This window comes from Daphnia magna, linkage group LG10 (genome assembly GCF_020631705.1).
Source record: "Daphnia magna isolate NIES linkage group LG10, ASM2063170v1.1, whole genome shotgun sequence".
NCBI classification, from domain to species: domain Eukaryota; kingdom Metazoa; phylum Arthropoda; class Branchiopoda; order Diplostraca; family Daphniidae; genus Daphnia; species Daphnia magna.
Window position 1 is genome coordinate 8245896 of NC_059191.1, and position 25382 is coordinate 8271277.

The 25382-nt window shown below is 38.0% G+C and overlaps 3 protein-coding genes and 2 long non-coding RNA genes across 24 annotated transcripts; 2 read left to right on the forward strand and 3 right to left on the reverse strand.

Annotated features, from left to right (window-relative positions):
* Positions 1–128: 128 nt before the first annotated feature.
* LOC116932165 (WD repeat-containing protein 55 homolog) lies at positions 129–2338 on the reverse strand. Its single transcript, XM_032939946.2, has 6 exons — positions 2064–2338; positions 1577–2000; positions 1327–1509; positions 1192–1265; positions 965–1131; positions 129–828 (listed from the first exon to the last, which is right to left on the reverse strand). The coding sequence occupies exons 1-6, from the start codon at positions 2164–2166 to the stop codon at positions 226–228; spliced, it is 1554 nt and encodes a 517-aa protein (XP_032795837.2). The 5' UTR covers positions 2167–2338; the 3' UTR covers positions 129–225.
* A 1113-nt stretch (positions 2339–3451) lies between these two features.
* On the forward strand, positions 3452–7977 carry LOC116932234. 11 transcript variants are annotated; one of them, XR_006651756.1, is made up of 14 exons: positions 3452–3676; positions 3737–3937; positions 4224–4394; positions 4451–4643; positions 4716–4780; positions 4908–5097; positions 5167–5216; positions 5288–5610; positions 5684–5857; positions 5912–6692; positions 6749–6883; positions 6983–7009; positions 7071–7187; positions 7289–7977. It is a non-coding gene; the product is annotated as an uncharacterized LOC116932234 (long non-coding RNA). The 11 variants fall into 11 exon arrangements; XR_006651754.1 differs by having other exon boundaries at positions 4016–4643; XR_006651753.1 differs by having other exon boundaries at positions 4224–4643; positions 7264–7977.
* A 656-nt stretch (positions 7978–8633) lies between these two features.
* LOC116932226 lies at positions 8634–15120 on the reverse strand. Of its 10 annotated transcripts, none has more exons than XR_006651749.1 (12): positions 14685–15120; positions 14406–14518; positions 14017–14257; positions 13580–13945; positions 13261–13447; positions 12634–13178; positions 12301–12562; positions 11696–12237; positions 9237–9363; positions 9101–9150; positions 8938–9036; positions 8634–8855 (listed from the first exon to the last, which is right to left on the reverse strand). It is a non-coding gene; the product is annotated as an uncharacterized LOC116932226 (long non-coding RNA). The 10 variants fall into 10 exon arrangements; XR_006651747.1 differs by having other exon boundaries at positions 13261–13509; XR_006651746.1 differs by having other exon boundaries at positions 12634–12951; positions 13041–13178; positions 13261–13945.
* A 4013-nt stretch (positions 15121–19133) lies between these two features.
* On the forward strand, positions 19134–21179 carry LOC116932170 (methyltransferase-like protein 17, mitochondrial). The gene is made up of 8 exons (XM_032939955.2): positions 19134–19598; positions 19655–19916; positions 19993–20206; positions 20269–20412; positions 20467–20550; positions 20618–20747; positions 20800–20938; positions 21007–21179. Exons 1-8 carry the CDS (start codon positions 19220–19222, stop codon positions 21125–21127), a joined length of 1473 nt encoding a protein of 490 aa, XP_032795846.2. The 5' UTR covers positions 19134–19219; the 3' UTR covers positions 21128–21179.
* On the reverse strand, positions 21168–25353 carry LOC116932152 (sodium-independent sulfate anion transporter). Its single transcript, XM_045179718.1, is given in 15 exon segments — positions 21168–21374; positions 21471–21624; positions 21704–21883; positions 21945–22090; positions 22189–22284; positions 22287–22328; positions 22396–22528; positions 22592–22620; positions 22694–22858; positions 22919–23093; positions 23181–23401; positions 23475–23579; positions 23646–23736; positions 23812–24095; positions 24936–25353. Coding segments are annotated over 15 exon segments (1989 nt in total). The 5' UTR covers positions 25018–25353; the 3' UTR covers positions 21168–21288.
* Between the last annotated feature and the right edge of the window lie 29 nt (positions 25354–25382).

Genomic DNA, 25382 nt, shown 5'->3' on the forward strand with positions numbered 1-25382 from the left:
TTTTTTACTGGGATTTCTTTTTTAAAAAATGTAATCATCTAAAATTGTTTGTGTTATCTCTTGCCAATTGCATGTGAATTCGGCAGTAGTGCAAAGATTCAAACATCAACAGCCTTCCTACAAAATCGTTTTATCGTAAGTTTTTCGATTGTATTAGTCCATATTCATCGGATGTTAACACCACACAGTCAAGCTTAAGGAGATGGAGAGGAGAAACAAACACTACTAATCGCTGTCGGAACTGCTTTCGATATCAGACTCTGATTCTGACTCATTTTCGGCTTCCTCTGCAGGTCCGGCCTCAGGCTCAGGCTCAGGTTCAGCAAATCCTGCAAAAAAGTCTCCTTTGTTACGTCTTTTTGAGGATGGGAGCTGAAACCCTAATTTCTCTTTTCGTAAAGAACGCTTCTTGTTCCGCACGGATTTCTTTGTTGTTGATTCCATCAGTTTCAGGTCGGGATTCTCAAAGTAAGAAATATTCCAGAATCGTACTCGTCCATCGTGCGAAGTCGAAGCAATATAGTGGCCACACGTTGAAATATCCAATCGCTCAATTGGAAACTTATGATGACCCACTACTCCCAAAAACCTGTGCGGAAATAGACTGATTGCTCTGATTTTTCCATCGTCACAGCCCGTAATAACGATATTGTCCATAATGGGAAGCATGCAGTTGATTGCCGATGGATGATCACCAAATGCGTCACTATGGTATCCGAAAGCTTTCCAATCAAAGATGTACATATTCCCGTTACCCAATCCAGCGATAACTTTGGTTTCTTGGCGAATAAGACCTGCACAGTTCATTTCCGATGGGTAGACCTCGGACTAGCAATAGACGGGAAAAATGTAAGAACGCACCGTTAATTTACATATTAATCCAATATTCGTAATATAATTGCTAATTCATGCTATAATGCTAATTCATAACAATTAAATTTTTTTAATGCATTAATTTCATTACCTGGCCTTCCATTTTCTTTCTTCTGGTGTTAAAAGCAGTCAAAGTTCCTTCTCCGCTAGTACATACTAACAGGCGCGATCCCGAATCCGTGATCATCGAACTGACGAATTCATCCATCTCTTTAAACTCGGCAACGGGCTTTTGTACACTGCGGCGCTTGTCCCATACTTTACGAGAGAAAACAACATATGATTTTTGCACCGCCATTCTCCAAAATTAATTAATACCTTTTACCACCCCATCATCATCACCAGATGCCCAAATATTTGCATCCATACAAAGCAAACTATAGATGGGTGAACTGAAAATTTTGGGGGAAAATTCATTCATTATTACATTTGAATCCATTTCAAAAGAATTACCTATGAGCTTTGCAGAAAGATTGGGTAACTTTCATGGTTTCTGTGTCGGTTATTACAACACTTTTATCTTTGGAGGCTGAAAACAATAAAGCTCCATCATGATTGAATGTCAGGGCACGGCATGATTTTTTGTGATGATTGAGTGTATGCAGCAACTCATTCTCTTCATTTCCATACTTATAACTGTAGCAATATGGGAAATTTTAGTGTGAGTAAAAACAGCCATGCCAATAGTCAAAAGTATTCTTACCAGGTGATTTCTCCTTCAATGTCTGACATTGCAATCAGTTCTTCATTTGGATGGAAACTGATATCTGTTACCATACAGTTTAAGGAGGTCCTCAAATCAGGTGGTTTTGTTTTTTCCTGGGGTTTTGCAGCATTACAGATGGCAACAATTATATCATCATCTTCCTTTTCTTCTCGTCCAGCAGCAAGTTGCTCAATGCTCTCTCCTTGATTCTGTATCTCTTCTTCATCTTCCTGCTCTTCTTCACTGCTATCTGTGGTAGCCTTTGCTATTTCACTTGTTTCTTCATTTGACAATTCATCTTCTTCATCAGTAAGACTATCATCAACATCTTCTTCGTCAGAGTTTATTTCTTCATCAGGAAAATTTTCTGGAAAGCGTGGGATGACAACAGGCTTTCTACGTTGGGCAAACACTTCTTTGGCTGTCAGACAGGAAAAAAGGCGTCATAATGTGGTTTTTCTAAGCGAACTACGTTATTGAAAACCTTGTGGGAGAAAAAGACTCTCTTCATCTTCATCAGTTGAAGAAGGTTCATTTTGTTCTTCCGGCATCCTTTCGGCAGTTGGAAAAGAATTCGATAAACTCATCCAAATAATGCGATTTTCCTTTGCTTCAACTACAATTTAATTTTGTAATTTTTAATAATTAAGGTGCTTTGCTGAAGACGGAACTACAATTTAATGTCAATATTTAAAACTTTTGCAACTGTATACACTTCACCACGTGTTTTTTACTTTGTCTGCTATCGGTATATGATCTATTTTAGTTGTCAAAAACCAAGGTTGACAGTTCGATTGCTATTGCATTGGTTTCTTTAACAAATTTTTAAATATTACAAACTATGAAGCAAATTCTTTTAATTCCGTGGAAAAATATTAAAACAAGTTAAGGGTTAAAAATATAGCCACCAGTTTCGCCACAATCAAGATAAAATAATTTATGTTTCAGCGGATGCTGAGTTGTGCCAATGTGCCATCTCGCATTGCAGCCTAATCCCATCTGGGGTTTTAGTAGCGCTCGGCCCCGCGCCAATCGGGGAGCTTTCTAGTCGATCCGGTGCGGGGATAATCTTAATCGGGGAAGTGATTTCGGTGCTAGGTGCGGTGATATCGGTGATCGGTAGGGCTTGGCCCCGATCAAAATTCGGGGTGACCTTGACCAGCTAACAATAGAAAATAACAATATACTTGATAAAATACTATTGTCATCGTTCATACTGGTGCGAGACAAAAAAAAATCCTATTTTTTTTGCGTTTTTTCTCTTTTACGCCAGTACCTTCCGTTGTTAGCTGGTCAAGGTCACCCCGAATTTGGATCGGGGCCGAGCCCTAGTGAATTAGTGATCCCGATTATCAATGAATAGTGATATAAATTGGCAGTTACCCTGCAGCCAACAAGAACAAAATGTGACCGTAGTCACGTGATTCTCGTTGGCCTATCAGAACGCAAGGTCACTGGTAAGACTAACCCCCTATGGCTGAAGCGGTGCTATCGGTGCAGCACCGATGATAGCACCGTTCCGCACCGAAAAAAGAAATCCCCGCACCGAACTTCCCCGATTCATTTTTATCGGGGAAGCTTAGCGGTGTCCCCGATTAGAATGTAATCGTGGCTGAGCCCTAGGTTTTAGTCCCATAAGGCCCTCTTGAGAAAAAGTGTTTTTTAATCTTAGCACTTTTATTAGTGTAAATTTTTGCTTAAGTGTAATTGTAATATGTAGTTCTAATTTATTACGATTTTATAAAAGAACTTTAAACAAATCCTGATTTTCCATAAGGCCCTGTACAAAGTGTAGTACAAGCTGATTACCGCCAGGAGGCTGCTGAGATCAGGTATATAGCGTTTCTAGTGTACTGTTATTAATCAGACGAATCAGGATTCGTCTGATTTGCTATTTGACGCGCCCCAGATTCAGTTTCAGATTCAGTTCATATTATATCGTGCTGAGATCTGAGAATCTCAGCTACTTGATGAGACCCTGGTCTCCCAATGGCAATCCATGCTTGCTCCATTTTAAAAATGTTTACTGATCTCCCACCACCTACGTTGCTTTCAATGACATCGGCACTTAAAGGAGTTGTACTTGGACCTAAATCTGTAATTTTTTTAGTTGGTTTTCATACAGGTGTTAATACATGATTTTTTCTGATTTTTTAGGCTAGCAGAAAAAATTAGAAAGAAAAAAATTTTCCAAGGAATTTAATGCAAAGAACTAAAAAACTGCCCTTCATCTCATGGAAGTAAATGGAGGTCAGAGAATGTGCGGAATGAGTATTGGTTACTGTCATATTTCTTTCCAACATCTACTTTGTTAATTCTGGAGTACATTTGATTAATTTTGTAATTCCCAACATAAAGGTAAGGTTTTAAAATTTATTTATTGATTCTTAATTTGGTTTTAAGATATTATGTCTTCTGTGTTGATGTTGGGGCTAGTTCAGTATAGAAATGTAGTAACCAGAGAGTAAACACAGTATGGGTTGATTCAATCACAACTCAAACATGCCACGGGAATTGGTCTGTTTGTGAAACAGATACCAGTATTTCTTCTGACCATCCTTTTCTGTTAAAATTTGTGAAACTGGCAATATTTCCCATTTACTGGCTACATAAGCTAATGTATTTTCTATTTTACCTGAGGCAGTTTGATCCATCAAGAGGCTGGAGAACTGCAGAAATGAAGAATTCTTCCTACCCCTGTTGACTGTGCTAAAATGAAGCACAACTGTAGTGTGCTTCAAAGAAGGATAAACAGCAACAATGTTGATAATGACATAATCATAAAACTTCGAAGTCTAGCATCGTCAGTTGATTCGTAGGTTGAAATTCCGCGGAGACTATACACGCATTCTTCAGTTTAAGTACTGACAGGTGACATGTAAAGTTGAATTTATGCGTGGTGATGACACAAACTTGTGGAGATTCGCTGACAAAAAGTTGGGCATGACCTCCGATGTTCGAAGGTCCGAAAAGTGATTGGTTTACTACATCAAGATAATTTTTCGTCGTGTCTAAGATGTCGCTAGTTATATCCCTTGCTTCAAGCATCATTTGTTGAAAAAAAGTAATAATCCAGAGATCACGAAGCAAACTTTAGAAAAGGAATTTAATCTCTTACTTTTTCTTTTTATACTAGTAGCCGTGCGGCAAAAAGTACATTCCAAATGTGACTGTATTGCACGGTTTCTAGAGACGGCTTACGTAAGCAATCTATTAAGGATAAACTTATTTTACTCTGCGCGTGTACAGCGCTCAGGCAATTAAGCTCAAGAAAAGATTTGCTTACAACTATCGATTTGACATTTACCTTTTTTTTTTACGACTTTAGGATGGTGGACATTTTACCGTGTCAAATGAAAACGACTGATTCAAGCTGCTTCGATCATTAATTGATACAATGTTCGGACATGGCAAAATGTTGTACAATACGAGGCAGTCTTCCTTGAGTTGGGCTGACGAGAATCGCACTGTTAACGCATCCGAGTTGTACGAATTACTCAAGGCTTGCCTATCTAATGGTGAGCTCATCCACTTAAAGTCTGCGACTTAATGATTGCAATTGAATCTTTTGATCTTCTTCTTTTTAGAAGACCTCAAAAACTGTGTAGATTTGGACGTTTACCGGCATGTCTTGGATGTAGATAATTTATTTTCCCCTTTCATGGTGTTTGAATGAAATCAAAGAGTTTTTTTTCCTTCTTGAAAAAGGGGTCGGGGCAAGGCAGATGGAAATTGGCGAATTTCTTGTGATTTCATGGTCAATCTGAAACAATGACAAACTGCGTTTCATTTTACAGCAAAGAAGAGATTGGCATGTTTTTTGCCGAACGTTTCCGTGATGTAGTTCGCGATGTCGGATTCCAAGTAAACTACCATGTTCTTTCAGCACTCATTTTACGACATATGCGAAAAGTTGGCACACTAGACACTACGTTTCGGAGATTTCTTGTCGGCTGTCTTTCACATCACCATAGAATGTGGTATCATTGTGTATAAAAACTACTGAGGAGGAATTCCGCCTCATCTAAAAGGTTTTTTTGTCCATTGAATTTATTTCTTCATCTCTTTGCTATTCTAATAGCAAATCTGAACAATTCTGTGCAGGCAAAAGAATCCTAGCTTAACTATAAATTACAAACAGAAAAATTGGAAAACAAAGGGAAAGAAGAGACAGCAAAGAAAGAAAAATAACAAGCCAGGAGGAAAAAGTAAGTAAGCAAAAAGTAAAGGAGATTTTAGGGTAAATACCCCCTCATTTTTGGTGATACAATTTTTTAGGTAATCTTACGAATTAGTTTCCCTAGCCACATGTTGAAACCTCTTTTTTTCTAGTTAAGTCAATGACACTGATGTATGCGGATATCCTTAAAGTACGGGAAGTCTTTGAAGAGACTGGAGAATCCTATATCTTATTCACAAACAGAAGTCTGAAGCGTAACTAGGAAAGAAGAAATCTAAAAGGAAAAAGTACGGCAGTGGCTTAAAGTTGATGATTTATTCTCAAATGAACGACAGAATTTGACTGCCATGACTCAGCGAGCTGGATTTTTACGAGTTAGACTTCAGTCAACTTCCAACCATGAATTGATGCAGCAGTAATACTCCGGACAAGCTGAAAGACCACACACACGGCAGAAACCGGCGAGATCATTGCAGCCAATTTAAACGCCTTTAAAAAAACAATCACATGTGTACATATACTATTTCCATAGTTTTTTGCTGTTTTATACGACTGGCCATTGATTCTCTGGTGTCATTTGTCCCATGTCTTTGAAGTTGAGCAATTCCTTTTTCAACTCGCGTTGGTTGTAAATTAGGATAACAGATGGCGAGACTGCACCTCTGTCTTTGTTTTGAAAAAACTAAGTGTGACAAGTGAAACCTATGTTCGAATATTTGTGAACTGTTACATTCCAGTGATTAGTTTGATAAAATTAAATGGTGTGATTTCAACTATTTAGAGTTTTTTATTCTTTCTTGTGTTTTTGGAGTGAGAAAAATCAAGTGGATCATTTTGTGTGCAATGGGTAAACTTGTGATCAGTTATGCCAGCTACCAGAACCAAATTATTACTTTTACATTCCCTTCATGCTATTCTATTGCACATTGAGAGGTATTAGACATAAATTTCAGCAATCAAAATCTAATAGCTATCATTCTGCTTTTCAGAAGTAGTTGGTGAAATCTAAATAGCTAAAGATAACAACCGTGAGGAATAGTTAGAAATGACACAAACTATATGAGTTGCCATATCATCATGAAAATAACGTCATTCTGCTACTCTTTACTCATTCATCATGTCCTGTAAGTTTTGATCTGAAAAGTGCACCATATATTGTGTTGCAAATCATTAACCATAACAATTTCAATAATCTTCTCGTCTTTTCCACTTGGCCTACCAAGTGGCAGGATTTTGAGTTGCTGGGTGTGGTATTAAACTCATATTTTTGCAATCAGAATCAAATTGGCATGTTTGTGCTTTTATTTCTAGCTCATGTATCTATAATGAAAAAAATGCTGGCTTCAAAGAAAGATCACCAACAATGCAAAATCGATGGATTGAAATACCTCAAGTCATTCTATACTCTTTGCCCACTCATCATCTCATGTAAGTTTCAATCTGGTAAAAGCAGACAGTTCCTCTTTATTGTGTTGTCAACAGTTAGCAAACAATATTTTTGCAGCCTCCTTTTATTTCTACTTTAACAGCCAACACATGCCTTCGCCTCGCCCGTCGCCACATCTTCGCTTCGCCCGTCGCCCGGTCTTCGCTTCGCCCGTCGCCCCGTCTTCGCTTCGCCCGTCGCCCCATCTTCGCTTCACCCGTCGTCCCGTCTTCGCTTCGCCCTTCGCTCCGTCTTCGCTTCGCCCGTCGTCTCGTCTTCGCCTCTTGGTCTCCCCCTCTTCAATTCGCCCTTTCATCGCCTCGTCTTTGTGGTATCGTTGTATTTTGTAATGTGTAATTGTGTAGTGTTAATTAACCCGTTGGCTGCCACCCACTTTGATCCCCTTTTTTTTAAAGCTTGTTAGGGTCCGGCAGCGCTGTTCTGCCCAATGGTCTATATGCCATGGGCGGGACAGTTGCACAAGCCGTGTGGCTCAAAGTCGATCGTCGAGGCAATGCACCAGTAGGGACTTCCCTTTTTTCGATGTGGTGGTGGTTGCCTGGGGTGTGCATTCCCATAACGGCTTTCATCATCATATCAGCCCGGACTTGTCTTCGGACAAGTCCCCCTTGGTCGCTATCCTTCCGATAGCGATGTAGCTAGAGTAGATTTAGTGGCGTGGCAGCCAACGGGTTAGTTTTATTTATGTATGTTTTGTATTGGGTTTTAAAATGTAAAAACTTGTGGTGGATTTGTGGGTGGAAGGAGGGACAATAAATACTTTTGCATACATTTCAATTTTGAATTTATTTGCCTGAATATATGTAGGAACTTGGTTGGGGATCGAACCCATGACAACTGGAACATCAGTCTAATGCTATACCGCTAATCCAACTTTGACGTGCTGATAAGAGCAATTTATTCCTTAATAACCTTGTTTGTAGTGCCTTAGTAGATATGCCAACAAATGTCGACATCTTTTGTCCAAGACTCAAAGGGCATATTGATTAAGAGCTTGACTGGCAATCCAAATGTCTACGGTTCGATTCCCAGCTAGGGCAGGCAAGTTCTACAGAATTAAAGAGTTTGAACAGATTTGATTCAATAAATCGGTAAGCGAGAAGATCAAAATGAATTATTTGAGAACAGAGTATCAACATTTGCAACGAAAAAATTTTTGACAATTTTTGTTTTTCCATTTCTTTATATTTTTTGTACAACATGCGTGTACAATAAATTTAACTGAATTGAACCACCGGGGAGATTACCCGGTGCGTGGCTAAGAGAAGCCGGAAGAGGATAGAAGGATTCGGACAAGTTTTTACGTGAGCGATTAACCGTTAATTCGGATTTGTGGGTAGCCTCTTCGCCCTCCAATGATATCTCAGAACTTGAGGACCCCCACGTCCCCTTTCCGGACAGCGCACTCACAACCTTTGCTGCTGATCACAGTAGGGGCATGACCCCCTACGGGCTTATCACAAGTCAAGGGGAAACGGGGCCACAGAAAAGAAGGGAGCCCAGATATGCAATTCAATTTAAAAAATATATAAAAATAGTGGAAGGAAATAAATGAATCTTGAAATTGCCGGTCGTCCTTCTAAACAGTATCATTTTTTTGATCTCTTGTCTCAACCAGGAACTTTTTCCAATCAAATATCATTTTTCATCTAGGTTGAAACAAAAACAAAACAAAACAAGCACATATCAATATAAAACAATCCTTGAAGCAAATTAAGAAAATTGTCTTACATAAATTCTATGCTGAGCACATTTCTAAGTTTCTAACTAAACTGCAGATCCAATTACTGCATAACATAGACGGTCGATAACAGATCCTGAAAGAACTTCCTGAAGGTAAAAAAAAAAATTTTCAGTTAAAAATTCTTAATATCTATCTGCCTGTAACAAATACCTTCCATGGGAATTTTTTAGTAAAACGTCAATTAAAGGCTTCGCGAAGATCTATATTTTGAATACAAAAATAGGTTACAATTGAATGAACTGATTCCATTAAGTAATAACATTATGCAGCACACAATGGTACTTACATCATCAAGTACATAATACCACATGTACGATACTTCAAAATCCATTTTTAGAAGGAAATAATTTGATTTTCAAAGTAGGAATCCATAATCCGATAAATCACTCACAACTTCAAATTGGAAGCTCATTCTGAAATGTAAATATATTAAACTCATTATTTGCTTGTATGACAGCAAAAAATTTATGCAGGTCTATTTTGAACATGTAAAAATAAATCTGAAAACCAGCTGTATATTAGAAATCACCAATTTCCAGAATCCTTTTTTCAGGATGATATAATATCACACCTGGTTTTCCTAAAGTAGATAAAAATTTCCTAAAAAATTTCCTAACCAAACTCAAACAACTGACATAACATGAATTACCATGAAGGTAATGAAGTAGTGTGAAAATTGCATGTGGATAATAAAAGTGGAGAACAAAAACACCATTTCCAACAATCTCAGGGGTTGATGTATTTATGAAGCACACTGTAAGGCTGCTGATAGTGGGTGTACCTGGAGAATGAAAACATTGTGTGACAGAAAATTTAACTGAAAGAAATACCATACTAACATATTATACCATTCAAAGGATGTCTGGTGACAATCCACCTTCTAACAACAATCGAGTGTTCCATGCAAGTAATCGTGAAAAAAAGTGTCTCTCAGGTTGGCACTAAAAAGTGGCATATTTTAGTGTTGTAACCAAGAGAATGTTTAATATAGAACACAGTCTACATTCAGCAGACAACCAGTAACAACTAAGGTGTAAGCCCTAGAATTTGTACCAGAAGATGGCTTGTTACCTTGGCATAGTTACAAAATGCAATCCTATTTATTAGTGATCTGTCACTTACTTATGTTTTACCCGACTTAGCTTTGGGGCCGTCAGCCCTAGTGTTGGAATACGATGAAAAAACGGTTCTTTAGATAAGAACGTTTACTACGATAACGATGAATCGTAAATATAGAAACCACGCCATCTACGCTAAATACACGAACAGAAACGCCACATCGTTCACCGAAATAATGCTCGTAGTTCCTCAGGATTAACATCTCTTGGGGTGAAACAAATTTTTCTTTGTTTTATTTTCCAGCCCCTCCGGCTCTTCCGCCATCTTCACTGGAATTCACCCCCTCTTTTTAACAGTGCCCAAATCTTAAATTCCCATCAAGTTCTTTCACTGTTAACGTTGTGTGAAACTAGAGGTTCATTATCGATAAAAATACTAAATCAACACATAGCAGATTTTACTATTTTTTACTGCACTAAGATTCGAACGTTGAACCTCGATGGTCACAGACTAGAGCTATACCGTTATACCATACTGGTACAACTAATGCAAGGCATTAGATTTGTATGCGCTCTCGGTGCGTAAAGTTATCGAACATAACCGATACAGATAAGTCTGTAAAATATAGATACCGATATCGATATATCGAATGTCTATACTTCGCGATATATCGCCATCACTATTTTCAATACATACACAACGATAGCAATACGGAACAGATTATATCATACCATTATTATTTGATGAAAAATCCTTTGAAACACTAAACAGGTAAACGTAACAAACACCCCACTCGTCACGTCACTCGTAATATTTATCATAGATGCACATAAACGCCATCTAGTTTCTACTCCTGAAACCCAAAGAAAATAGCCGTTACTTTGAAATCAGTACAATTCTTGCTTTTAAGTGCTTGAACTTTACTGATCTCAAATAGTTGAATTTCAATTTAAAACATAAAAACCGAGAATATTAACTACTAGTTGCAAGACGAGGTGCTAAAACATTTGTAGCTAAAACTGTCGTTGCTCATAGGGTCAGCCTGTACTGTTGATAGCGAAAAAAACACAGAATAATAGCTGCACCACCCTAACGCATGCAAGAAAAGTAGTTGAAATTGTTACAACAATACAGCTCATTTTTTACTTTTTTCAAATTGTCACGAAAATTTCCCGGAAGTAGCCGGAAGTAGCAAATATTTCCGTAAATAGTGATTCCACAACAAAACGAGTAGAATTTTCGTGATCCTTATCAAATTTAGGGTTGGAATGACGTGTTTTAGACAAAAGTCGGATTTGACCAAAATCGCGATTTTTCATGAACTCAGGAAAAATTGCGATTTTTGACAATTTTCGGGTATTTGGAGCTAACATATGCAGTCGATCCCGAATTCAACGAGGATCACGAAAATGTGAATCTTTTTTCTGTTAGACCTTTAAATAAGGAGTTATTTGGCATTTTAATGCCGGAAGTAAAACCGGAAGTTGAAATTCTGTTAATCTAAAAAATGAGCTTTGTTCTGATTTAAATGGTTTAAAAGATTTTGATAGTTGTAAAAGTAAAGTATTTTTAATAATAACTATGCGGTGCTTTAAATGTTTTAAAAGTACATATTTCAGTTCTGACACCTAAATAGACTTGAATCGAAAAATTATACATTTAACACGATTAAACTCCTTTACTTACTTGGTATCTAGTGAAAACATGCAACCGAAATTTGACAGTATTCGTCTAAACAATGTTTCGGGTTCTACTCGTATCTGGCTGGATGCAGCTAGACTGCGCAAGGCTCAATGATAGTTATTAGTTTAGGCTAAAATGGTAGTTTTACAAGGGAGAGGAACAACAACCCACCTAGTTCGACGAAAAACAAATGCACCCATTCTTTTCCACAAGTGTGCATGTATATTTAGGGAATTGTCAATAAGTCATCACGTGAACTCCTCTTATAAAGCCATTTTAAGAGATTTTCACGAAACGACAAAGCTGATTGATTTTTCCATTTCAAAAGTATATGAAGATATTCCATTCTGTTCATAATATTTCCCAACTGAATCTGGTCAATGATACAACTCTGTATCCGTGTGCTATAAAGAGTGCGGAGATAATTTGCCTAAGCAACGTTCGTAAATCAAATCCTTCCCACTCCGTTTTTGCGGTTAGTTTCGCTGTCAGGTCATACAAGACCCTAGAACAGTTAAAACGGCTTCAACCATCTTGTCTCCAACCTAATAAGCAGTATTCATGTTTACAGCAAGATCCGTTTAAAAAATGTACCACTATTTACGTACCTCTTGGAGAAAACGAATCCCGAAATATTTTATTTGCCAAATAATCGGCTTTCCTTGAAGTCGCCAAAATGTTACTCGTCAAGAAGGTAGGTGTAACGTCTGTCACCGATTCACGCACAGCCTTTCCGAATACGTAGCAAACACGGTTGAAATTATGGAACACACGCGGTATTAAGCGGGCGTAGGTGGCTAAATCATTCCAGTTTGGTTGTGTCTGATCAGAGCTCAGTGCTACGCGATAGCTATAAGTTCGGCAATCATCCTGCAAGGAAGATCTTAATGAATCTTTATAAAACTCCGCCAACAAAATGACTAAATTTCGAAGCTCTTTACCTGAACACCTACAGTGCGACTAGGCAGTAGCGTGGCAACATACTGGTTGTGACGGGACAGTTCTTCCAGAAGAAGACGCTCTTCTTCCGACCTCGTGATTTCAATCCGATTGAGCAAGGCATGTTCCTTGGTTGCCATGTTCGCATAATCGAACATCCTCCGTATCAGCACTTGCGTCTCACCGAAATCAACTTCCATGAACGGTTCTTCAGCGCAACTAATTCGAATTAACAAACCGGGACCAGGAAACGGATGACGTTAAATGACGGATGACCTCTAATTCTGCGAGCAGACCCAGCTCGCGACATAATTCCCTTACTTCATCATCATCATGTTGGGAAAAATTGCAAAAAGAGTAAAGATCTTGTTGGAATGCCATAACGTAGGAAACACCTTAATGCAATAACCTTAAAGAGGTTCTACAATACGACCGGGAAGGCGCAACTGACGAACCATTTCGGAATCATTATGATAAATCTTTACAGCATCAGCGAGCGAAGAAGCCATATGCGAAGAGGACTCAATTAAATCCGGCATCAAAGTACCTGTAATATTTTCATATATGATGACACTGAATATTAGGCAATATAAAATATGCAAAACAAAAACAAAAAAGAAGGTTGATACCTTGTCCGAGAAATAGATTATACCAAGTGAGATTTAAATCGTTAGCCGTTCTATCTGCCACTTTAACAAACATATCGCCAATAATTCCACGTATTTCTTAGGGATTAACAGTCCGACACAACGACAAAGTTTGGATACCATGCACGTTGGTGGAAGCATCGTAGAAAGTCAAACTTGCTTTAACAACCTAAAACAATTCGAAACATCAAATCTAATCGCCGGTAAGAAGAAAATATAAGAAGCCCCTGTCTGTAAAAGAACTCGGTCATAGAACAAGTATTGTAAACCGTAGAAATTGAGATGTGACACGACAACGCACCAATTAATCTCGTATCACATTTTGGCCAATCATAATATTCTGAACGGTCCAGAAAAATTAACCGAAGATTGAGCCCGAGTTGCTGTAAACTATTGACGACCTGCTCGGATTCATCTTTACGCAGAAAACCGTTGTCGATATGGATGGCCTGCACTCGCGACGAGTCATCACCCTGTAGAAGTGCTTTGTGGAGAAGGGCAGCACAAACGGCGGAATCGACTCCGCCTCTTACCAACATGAGCACGATCTTATCACGTTCAACCGTACGCCGAATGTAATCGATACACAGCTGCTCGCGTTCTTCCAATGTGAAACGTCCTTACAATCCACAGATGTCGAACAAGAAGTTATGTCACATTTTTCGTCCTGTAAGTTTACACCAGCCATTAAGATCAATGTTTCTCACTTCTCACTCAATGGAAAGGGAACCAAGATACCGTTTTCAGTCAAATCATGGAACTGGACTACGTAAAGACGGAGTATCAGCAATAGCGGAAATAATATGACGTGAAGATTTTGCGACGCAACGCAACCCCTTTGCAACCTTCTCTACGCTGTCACCACGGGTCAGTAACACAATTTGCCGAGTCTCTTAGCCTTTAAACAATGGACACTCCTTTTCTATTTGGATCTCGAATTGCCCATCTTCGCAAACATCTTTTCTCTTCACCGTTCCACCTCAAATGAACGAAAAAAACAAACAAAATAAAATAAAATAAAATAAACGTTCTATTTTTTTTTATGACATAATTGTTATTTCAGCCATGTTAAATAATGCTGTTAAATGATTTGAATAATAAAAATTTGATAAAACAGAATTGGTTACCTAATTCCTTGTTGAGTATTTGCATGCATAACAAATTTCCGGCACTGAAAGACTGCCAGTAAAGATTGCTGGGTCGTATAGTGGGGCATCCACTGCGTGAACTGAGTTGGGACCTGTACAAAAGTAATGTAAAATTCATTTTTGGCTCAATCATTTCATTAAATTGACCGTGAACATATGCATACACTTCTTCGTTTTCAAAATTTAAGTGCAACAATAACATTAAGCAAAAAATACAACTAAAAATTTCTGTGATTTTTTTTTGGTTTCAATGATTACCTCCTGAAATTATAATTGCTTTATACCCTTGTTGAATCAGAAGGATAGCTGGGGTTTCGTGAGAGAGAATTTCAGATTCCACACATTGGTCTCTGACTCTGCAATCAATAACCTAAAATATCAATTTTTTTAGTAATAAATTTTTTACTTCATCTACACTCATGGCTTTATGGATGTGAAGTTGATTATTGCAGAATCAATCTAGAACTGGTGAAAACAATTGATCTAAAGAAGAGTCATTTAAGGAAAGTCCACAACTGCAAATTTTCTTAAGGGAAGAGTCTTTTAAAACTGTATAGTCCTAATACCCGTTTCCCCTTCCAATCAACAGACTGTTTCATTAATAAATCTATTTTATAAAAACACTTTACAAGCATTTACAAACTCTTTCTCTCATAGCTGTCACCCGTGAACATGGTTCCACGGTATATACCGACCGTTCAGTAAATTGCATTCGCTTTCCCTCTCTGAGTCCTATCTACAAGTAGGCCAACGGCCGAAGGAGGAATTAAAAGCTTCAAACAGTTTTGACAAACGAAATTTAGGCGGTAATTTACAAATGGTTACTACTTGGATAAAATCAGTGCCTGACTAAATATGGATAATTTAGAAGAGAAAAGGATTAAGAAGAGCGCAAAGTAGCCACGAGGAGAAAAAGCAAAGCAAAGGGAGAAGATTAGGACCTAATGGGGGACTGGAGCGAAGGATATGGTCTTTTAAAAAGATAGGTTGTTCCACAAGCAGATATAGTTCAACAAAGTTGCCTATTGAACCAAGGCGAAAAAATATATATACTGTGAAATCACCAGAATTCCTAACTGGTGGTTGGCAGAAAATTGAACCAAAAACAAGGTAAGCATGGAACGTAGAACTTGATTTATACAAATCTAATTTACATTAATATATGTGCAGATGCTAAAAACCAAGGATGGTTATAGCAATCACACAAGAAGGCAATGAGATTCAAACACCAACAGAAAAGTAAGAGTAAGTATTTTGTTCCTTTGTTTGTTTTGTCCATCGTACACTAACTACTTTCGCTAGAACTGGCCACTCTAAAAATGAGGTTGAAAGAATTCAAGATGAAGCAAGTATTGAAAATGCTTCTCTTGTAACCCAATCACAGGCAATGACCAAATTTCATATGATAGAACTGGTTGAAGAGGAGAAAATGTCAATGCTGGGTGGGTTATCAACAGAAACACATACCTCAGCTTTATTAAGCACAAAGCTCTTTCGGAGAGAGGTATGCTAATTGTCATATTTCAATTCCTATCTTGCTGTGCGATGCAACATGCCATGCCAATTATGCCCAGAATGTGATTGGGCATTTCCTTTAAAAGACCGTTCCACTATCGAGAACTATTCGGAGAGATTGTCAGGCTTCTACCGTCCGAGGTGTCCATTCAAATGGACATGTGTAGAAAAAGGTAAGTAAAAATTATGTGAGGTAGATATACAAGAATAGTGATATTTTTTACGCTTACAGCCGTTCCAGGACCGTTACATATCCCTCCTGATTGTGCTGACTGTGCGAGAAGAGCACGGTTCAGTTAGTTTCAGGATCTACGTGCATCGCAATTGTAACAAAAGATGTTAAGTTCTTATTTTTAGTAAGATACAATGAATAATTTCATAGAATAAAATGTGTTGTTTTGATAGACACTAAAAATAGTCATATCCCGGAAAATTTCGATTTAATCGACACCTAGATGCTGATGCAGCGTTATTTGAAAGAAAAATTGCCAAATCAGTGTTTTCTTAAGAACGGAAGATGATGATACCAGCTCCTCCAGTTCATCAGATGAAGATCAATTCGGAAGGCTCATCAGCTGAAGAGGAAGAGATTGGAAGAGAGTAATGAAATGTAGAATAATAAATTGATAATACATTTTTAAACTCTCATTACCTTGTTGTTGAGTTATTCGTTGTTACTTATAAATATTCAAGAATGATTATTAAAAAAGCAAAATAATGCTAATGGTTTTAAGTGTTACGCAAGGTGTATCGAAACACATTTGTATTCCACCAAAAAATGGCCAGATGCTGGCTGATTGTTACTTTTTAAAGGTTTTGATATCACGTGGGAAAATTGATTTAATGCATCAAAAGATGCACGGGTTTAAAAGATAAAACCTAGTAGTTAGCAAGTAATCAGGATAAATGCCCAAACGAGCATGCAAAGTTTTGTCATCTTGACTCATCCCACCCCAAAAACTAAGCAAAATCAAAAAATATTTGCGACTTAGTTATAAGTGTAAACGTCATAAATGTTATAGAATGGATAGCTTTGAAAAGATCTATCGAATTCTATAAAATTTGAAACAAAAAATTGAAAACAAAAAATTTCAAAAGAAGTTTTACTTTTCCGTTTTTGTGGTTCACCGCAGTACTCGGCATAACCGAAAAATGAAAAGTAAAACTCTTTAAATTTTGTTTTCAATTTGTTTCAAATTTTATAGAATGATAGATCTTTAAGACTATCCATTCTATAACATTTATGACGTTACACCTATAACTAAGTCGCAAATAATTTGATTTTGCTTAGTTTGGATAGTCAAGATGAAAACTGCATCCGTTATAGATTACACTAACTACTAGGTTTTTAGAATCTTTAAAACGTGCATCTTGATGCATTAAAATAATTCCCACGTGATATTATCAAAAAACCTTAAAAAGAAACAAAATGGTACAGCATCGGCATTTTTAATGGTGGAAATACAAATGTGTTTCGATACACCTGCAACAGTGAAAAAAAAACAATTACATATTTGCTTTTTACAATCATTCTGAATATTTATAAAAAAACGAATAATAACAACAAGGTAATGAGAGTTTAAAATTATTATCAATTTATTATTCACATTTCAATACTCTCAATCTTTCCTCAGCGATAGCTGAAATGATCTTCATCTGATGAACGGAGGAGCTGCTATCATCATCTCCAGCTAAAGAAAAAGATTGCATTTTTCTTTCAAATAACGCTGCATCAGCATCTAGGTGTCGATTAAATGAAATTCACGGGATATGACTAGTTTTAGTGTCTATCAAACAACACATTTTATCTATGAAATTATTCATGTATCTTACAAAAAAAGAACTAACACTTTGTTACAATATACGAATGAATAAGAACCGTTCAGCACAGTCAGCAAATCAGGAGGATATGTAACGGTCCTGGAACGGCTTAAAAAAATATCACTATTCAAATACACACATAATTTTACACCTTTTACAACATGTCCATTTGAATGGACACTCAGACGGAGAAGAGCCTGACCCTCCGAATAGTTGATAGTGGAACGGTCTTTAAAAGGAAATGCAATCACATTCTGGGCATAAATCAGGAATGTGCATCGAAGCAAGATAGGAATTGAAATATACATAAGCATACCCTGAAAAGCTTGCTTAATAAAACGAGAGTATGTGTTTCTGTGATAACCCACCAGCATGAATTTTCCCTTTCAACCAAGTTCTATCATAGAAATTTGGTCATGCCTATAGTTACAAGAGAAGCATTTCAATCTCTCATCTGAATTCTTCAACCTCATTTTAGAGTGGCCAGATTAGACAGAAAGTGTTAGTGACGATGGACAAAACAAAAAAGGAACAAAATACTAACTCCTGTTGGTGTTTGAATCATTGCCTTCTTGTGTGATTGCATAACCATCCTGGTTTTTAGCATCTGCACATATATTAATGAAATTAGATTTGTATAAATCAAGTTCTCGTTCAATGCACCTTGTTTTGGTTACAAAATTTCTGCACAACCACCAGTTAGGAATTCTGGTGATTTCACAGTATATATATTTTTTCGCCTTAGGTTCAATAGGCAACTTTGTGAAGGAGCAGGTATATCTGCTGTGGGACAACCTATCTTTTTAAAAAGACCATATCCTTCAGCTCCAGTCCCACCATTAGGTCCTAATCTTCCCCTTTGCTTTGCTTTTTCTCCTCGTAGGCTACTTTAGCGCTCTTCTTAAATCCTTTTCATCTTCTAAATTATCCATAGTTTAAGTCGAGGCACTGATTTTATCACAAAGTAGTAACCATTTGTAAATTACCGCCAGTAAATTTCGTTTGTCAAAACTGTTTAGAAGCTTTAATTCCTCCTTCGGCCGTTGGCGGCACTACTTGTAGATAGGACTACAGAGAGGGAAAGCAGGAATGCAATCTTACCGAACGGTCGGTATATACCGTGGAGACCATGTTCACCCGTGGTTCCTCCACTATGGCTATTTTCCCTCTCAGAAAAGGGGTACCCTCTTGCGGGGATTACGAAAAACGAGGGTTTTGGGTCGGGGCATGGTCGGGGCGTATGAGTGATTTTCCGCCCGGTGGGACTGCCATCTATCGACAAATGATTTTCTGCGTAGAGTGAAACAACACACCCGCAAGAGGCGCTGGACTTGGCTAAGGGACTTGACTTGGCAAGTCTTCCCATGAACCAAAATTTTGCCCGTTTCGCGCCTCCTCCTTAACGCCTTCGTGTGCTGCCCTATCAGCGTGTCGTCTGTTAGTGGTTCAAAAACAAAATGTTTTCCTCTCGAAATTTATTGCACAATCGGCGTTATTTATCAAAAAAATTAACGAGTTGTTCATTTGGTTCATCATTACGGCCAATTGCCAAATTTGACAATTCCGTCAACAGAGATTCCAATTGTCCGACGTTGGAACTTCTTGAAAAAGAGAATCACTTCGGAATTAAAAGTCATAACGTTGTGAAATTGCCAGAACGGTTGAAGGAAGCGGTTGATAAAATCCTGGGTAGCTGCCAGGATGGAAACTTAATTAAAAATTCAGAAATTTTGAACCATCACCTAATATTCAAAAAACCACCTTTGACACAGTCTAAGCTGAAAGAAATAGAAGTATCATGCACTGAAAGAGTGAGTGCAACTCAACTGTTTCCTGGTAAATAAGTATTTTTTTTCTCATAATACATTTTCTTATTTACTGTTTCATTATAGATACATCATTTATGAGTGTTGATGATGAGAAGAAACTATCAAACTCTTTAAACAATAAAATAAGGAGGAATATAAATCAAACAGCATACAATTGGAAACCAGTTGTTTACAATGAATCAATGTCCATGGCTTACTTAGTGGCAAGGTTGGCCCCAGATTTTGCATCCCTGTACAAAATATTCTGTGAAATACGTAGTAGGGATCCAGGCTTCCAACCACAAAACCTGTTTGACTTTGGATCTGGGGTTGGCACAGCATTATGGTAAATACTTTACTTAGTTTGGTTGTGTGTTCTCTAATTGTGTATGTGTCAAGTTGTGAATATGCTTGTTACTCAGGTCAGCCAAGTCGTGCTGGGGGGTGACAAAATTCAAAGAAGTATTCTGTGTTGATTCCTCTGTTGATATGAACAATCTTGCCCTCGCCCTTATTCAAGGAGGAGTGTGGCCTAATCAACAGGGTGAACATAGGGCGATGGAAGAGGACAGCACAGAAGGATCGTCTACCTTAAAAGGACTTTATTTTCGACAGTTCATGCCTGCCTCTCCAGCTGTAATTTACTTTTGTTTTGCCAAAAAGCCAATAGTGCTATCATAGTCTTCCCTGTTTCTTAGGTGAAATATGATCTTGTTGTTTGCGCCCACACTCTTCTGGAACTGCCTTCTGCAGAGCTACGTTTGCAAATGGCCTTATCATTGTGGCGTAAATCGCAAGGCTATTTAGTGTTTGTAGAGCATGGAAGTCGAGCGGCTTATGAGGTATGGTATGGCTTGCTGAATATAGAGTATAATTAACGAATGCAATTAATTTAGGTGATAGTTGAAATTCGTGATTTCTTACTCAGCTTATCCGACGGAAGTAAGGAAGCCAATCTTCAAGGTCACGTTTTTTCCCCGGTAAGTCTAATTCAAAACAAACTAAAATTTTATTTTCTTGAATATTTATCTTGCCAAAATTGAAAAGTGTCCACATGAGGCGCGTTGTCCAAGATTAGCTGACACAACCCCTTGCAATTTTGAAGCTAAATATGAATCCCTTGTGAAGAAACAGCAAGTGCTTAAAGAAAGGTTTTCTTATGTAGTCCTGAAAAAAGGTAACCTATAACAAAAGCTTTGCACACATTCAATGCTGATAACGTTCAACAGGTTCTCGGTCTGAAACTGAACCACGATGGCCGAGAGTTGTTCGGCCTGTTCTCACTCGTTCTCGCCATACTATATGCCGACTATGCACGAATGAGGGAAAACTTGAAGAAATCGTAGTAACTCGATCAAAGCATAGCAAGTAAAAAAGAAGTTTTAAATGCCTTAGCTACTCGATCCGAAAATTTAATTGCCTACTGCTGTTTTCAGAGAAAATAACACAATAGCTCGAAAAACGAAATGGGGTGAGCTGTTACCTGTTCAGTTATCTCGGCCCGAAGCACAGCTCGACCACTCACCTGATGACAAAGAAAATGTAAAACTTTCCTGATTTATTGGGGAATTAATGAAGTAAATTGGAATACAATTTGTCCTGCATCGTCCGATGTTCATTAAACGCCATTTGATGCCATAAGCAGTTACATTAACGAAAATACATTCTGTAGTCAGGTATTGATGGTACGCATTTCCCAGAACAGCCTCATACTTCTACTATTTAGAACTAATCGGGACTTGAGTAGTATCGTTTCCTTTATCTTTAAGATATTTTCCAGTGATAGCACAGGTGGACCAAAGGTCTAAAAATAAGTATATAAAAAAAGGGGGTTATTTTAGCGTCTCACAGATGTACATTTACAAATATATGGTTTAAATCCAGATTTTAAAGATCTAACCTTGCAGCAGAACATCCAACTTTACCCCATCTCTGTGCACATGAAGTTTGGATCCCCGAACGCCTTCAAGAATGGTTAACACTCTTGGGTGTGCTCTGGTGATGACAACGGAGTGGCCACGTTTGTGCAAATCTTCGGCTAAATTGTCGAAACCCTTTGTACGAATCAACGGTGATCAAAGAGAGCTTGTGTGTTAGGTATAACTGTTTGACTAAAATTAAGGCAATACTCACATAGGCAGTAGAAAAATCTGCAATTGACACGTAGCTTAGATCAATAACTACTGGAACTCCAGGGTAAAGAGCAGAAGCTTTCCTCACTGTAGACATGAAATAGTCTATGGCTGTAAACACTACGCTTCGGTCTGGTGTGATGTACAAGTACTTAATTTGGTTTTCAAACCCAGATGTGTTCTGAAAAGTGTAAATTATTATTGTGATGTTTGTAATGTCAAATAACACTTTCGGCATGTACTTGAAATGTTAAAATTTTTATCCGCGGGCGGGCTGTTGCGTACAGAAGCATTGCCAGATTAACTGCCGTGCCAACAATAATGCCGATCTCCAGACTGAGAAACAAGCAAAACGAGAAGGTGACAAACAGTGGAATCAAATCTAGTTCTAAACACACACACACAAAAAAAAACAGACGGGAAAAAATCATAAATAACTGGTCTAAAACGGAATGTATAAAAAGGCGTCTAAAGGTTACCACATACTTCGAGATTTCCAAACAAGTTTAACTAGGTGAACTTCCACCATAAAAATAACTGCAGTGATAATAACAGCTGCAAGGCAGCTCTTGGGTATGAAAAAAAGTAGGGTGTCAGAACAGTTATAGCAAGCAGAACCAGAGCTCCTACAACATAAATATTACCTCAATGTAGTTCCAAGAAGAAAAAATGAATTTCTTAATTGTAAGTTACCCGTGTAGATTCCGCCAAATGCAGTTCGTACACCACTGGCGTTGTTAACTGCAGTACGAGAGAAAGATCCGGATACTGGGAACGAAGACACAAATGATCCTAATAAATTGCTGGTCCCTATGGCAATCATTTCCTATTATTTTCGGCAATAAAAGTTAGTGACCAGTTGCTTGCTAATTTGTTACTTCGTTAATACCTGACTAGCATCAATTCGTTGGCCTTTTGCTACAGCCGACAAATGGAAAATTTAAAATTAACATTTAATATTAGAGCCAAAGTTTCTTTATGGGTACTTTACCAAACGATTTGGCAATGGCCATTGATTCGAGGATGGCAATGAGAGGAGTAACAAAAAGGGCAGAGCCAAGGTTTTGGCAGATTTCTACAAAATTGTAGGTCCGATTTCCATGTTCGATATAAAAACTAGGTGCTTGAATTGACGGCAGTCCACCGGTAATATTTCCTTTACGAAAAGTGTTTGCGTTAACTTTTCCGATAAAACACAGTACACAGTATTTATTACCTGTGATCTCAAAAGGAGCGTCGTATCCTGGTTTGATTAGCGTGGCTGCGATTACGCACCCAACAATAATGACTATCGCGTTACGCGATACAGATATTAACCAGAAAGCTCCATTGATGAAACACTGAATGCTGGTCCGATCACCATCTTTGCCTATTCGAACTTTCTCCAACAGCTTCTCGCAATAACGTAAATCAAATTAATTAAAATTGCATAATCCTAATGAAAACTGGGTTGAAGTGCAATCCAAAGTTCCTCTTACACGCAGAGCTAGCAAGATGGCAACACTTGAGAATCCCATTACAGCATCCCATGTCTGCGTCTCCTGAATATGCTCAAAAACCGCTTGCCAAGTCTGAACAAATCCAACAGCTTGGAATTTCAGACCTAGAAGGGATGAAATTTGAGTCGTGCCAATAGTCAAAGCAGCAGCGGTCGTAAATCCTGCAATAACTGGTGCTGCGATGAACTCGATAAGGAAGCCTTTCAAATGGCAAATCATAAAGTTAATATCCACTTCATTATTTTTAAAAATAAAATAATTTTCTTTTTCAACCGAAATTGCATATTCCAAAGAGAAGCGAAATACAACCAGTAAGGAAAGCTAAAAGAACCGCTGCTTCAGGACCCATCAACAAAGCTCCATCGTGTGTGAGTAGACCTGAATAGTCAAAAAGAAGGTGAAGTATACCAGAAATAATGCCAGAAATAGTGTAAAAATAATAACCTAAGAGAGCCGTAGGACCAATTGTTACGGCTCGCGTGCTTCCCAAAAATACGTAGACGAAGCATCCCATATAAGCGGAATAAAGTCCATACTAAATAAGAAATGACACAAATAAAAATATAAATTGTAAAGGAAACCAGGAGGTTTTTCAAACAACAGGTATTACCTCAGGAGGAAGTCCACCAATAGTTGCATATGCAAGTGCTTGCGGGATGACTGTAATTCCGATGGTAATCCCAGCTACCAAGTCAGCGACAAAATCATTTGTGGAATAGTTCGGTAGCCATTGCAGGATGGGTACTCGCATCAAAAGAGTTTTCTTACGTAAGATGCGCTCTTTTCGCTTCTTCCACCAAGAAAGGTTTCCAATCCGACTTGGGCTCAAGTGAACAATCGATCCATATTTTGGTCCTCCGCTATCACTCAGCTTTGTACATTCGTTTTCAGCACCTAATAAAGAGGAAAGCAGATCTTTATAGCAAACAAAGCAGTATATATGCGGGCTGGGAAAGAAAGCCCAGTAAATATTGACATTAAATATTTTACTGAGTTTGTAACATAGAAGGAAGCCATATGCTTTGCATTTCTAACTGATAGCGGCTTCAAAAACAGGAAGTAATTTCCGTTAAGTATTGCTTGTTGGTCTTTTTGACGACTAAACAAATTCCATTTCCAACAATAATTAACTGACTATGAAAACACAAATTTTGTCTAAGCCACACACACACAAAAAAGATATATACAAATACATATATTTTTTTTTTGCTTGGGAAAATGTTATGCGCAGTTTTCAGAATTCGTTGTGTCATATGGATCCACTGTAGCTGCTAAATTTTCTAGAAGACCCCGAATAGTCAACGATGCACATCATAAATAAGATAACTTGTATCTGATTACAACTGATTATTCCGATATAAAGAGAACAGTTACAAATGGCAGCCATAACCTAGTTTCGTTTTCACCGAATTGAATTTAATCTACATTCGATTTTTTTGTTTTGTTTGTTTTAGGTTTTTAGTTTTGTTTAAAGCATTTGGGTTATCGAACCTAATAGCAAGTTTGAGGACGTGTATGAGTCAACATTTCCACCAGACGAATATGAGTGATAATCTGGAAATGGACCAAGCTTAACAAACAAGACCCAAGATGGCCGGATCATATTCTTAATGTCGATAATATAATAACAGTTACCAATTTACTATACCTAGGAAGCCGCTATTTTGGTCAAGAAGGAAAATGACAAGCACGACAGAGAACAAAGAAGCATTACGTTAGATTTAAAAAACTAACCTGTTAAAGTGACAGTGGAATCCGATTCTTCCATGTGATCCTCATGCTGTAATTTGGCAGGCAAATTCCACCATGATCGCATGTTAAGCGTCTGCGTCGAAAGATTTTAAATCACTTGGGACCGATTCACTGAATGTCCCAACAGCACTGCAAATGAAGACGGAATGTGTCTCAGAAGCACGTGGTGTGAGACATCATCCGCAGCTCTATTGGTTCGAATGTCAACGACATGGTCGATACACCGTTGTTGTCGCCTATTGTTTGGCCTTGAGGGTTTCGGCTATCCTCTAGTGAACACGTGATGCTTACTCCACCTCTCTTTTGTCTTGTGAAGACTGTTATGTCCCTGAAGAGGAGAACTCCGGAGCCCTTGAGCGGCTTCCCTTTTCCTGATAAGCAAGTTAGTTTTATCTAACAAGGGTAATTTCAGAACAGAGGGAAAATTTG

Bases quoted from the DNA above. Each gene is read 5' to 3' on its own strand.
- LOC116932165 (XM_032939946.2), bottom strand. From the start codon at position 2,166: ATGAGTTTATCGAATTCTTTTCCAACTGCCGAAAGGATGCCGGAAGAA. The intron at 1,132-1,191 runs GTATTAATTAAT...TCTCTCGTAAAG, and splicing joins TGATGATGGGGTGGTAAAAG to TATGGGACAAGCGCCGCAGT. The intron at 829-964 runs GTAATGAAATTA...GTCTATTGCTAG, and splicing joins GAAAGAAAATGGAAGGCCAG to TCCGAGGTCTACCCATCGGA.
- LOC116932170 (XM_032939955.2), top strand. From the start codon at position 19,220: ATGTTTTCCTCTCGAAATTTATTGCACAATCGGCGTTATTTATCAAAA. The intron at 20,413-20,466 runs GTATGGTATGGC...CAATTAATTTAG, and splicing joins GAAGTCGAGCGGCTTATGAG to GTGATAGTTGAAATTCGTGA. The intron at 20,939-21,006 runs GTAAAAAAGAAG...TGCTGTTTTCAG, and splicing joins ACTCGATCAAAGCATAGCAA to AGAAAATAACACAATAGCTC.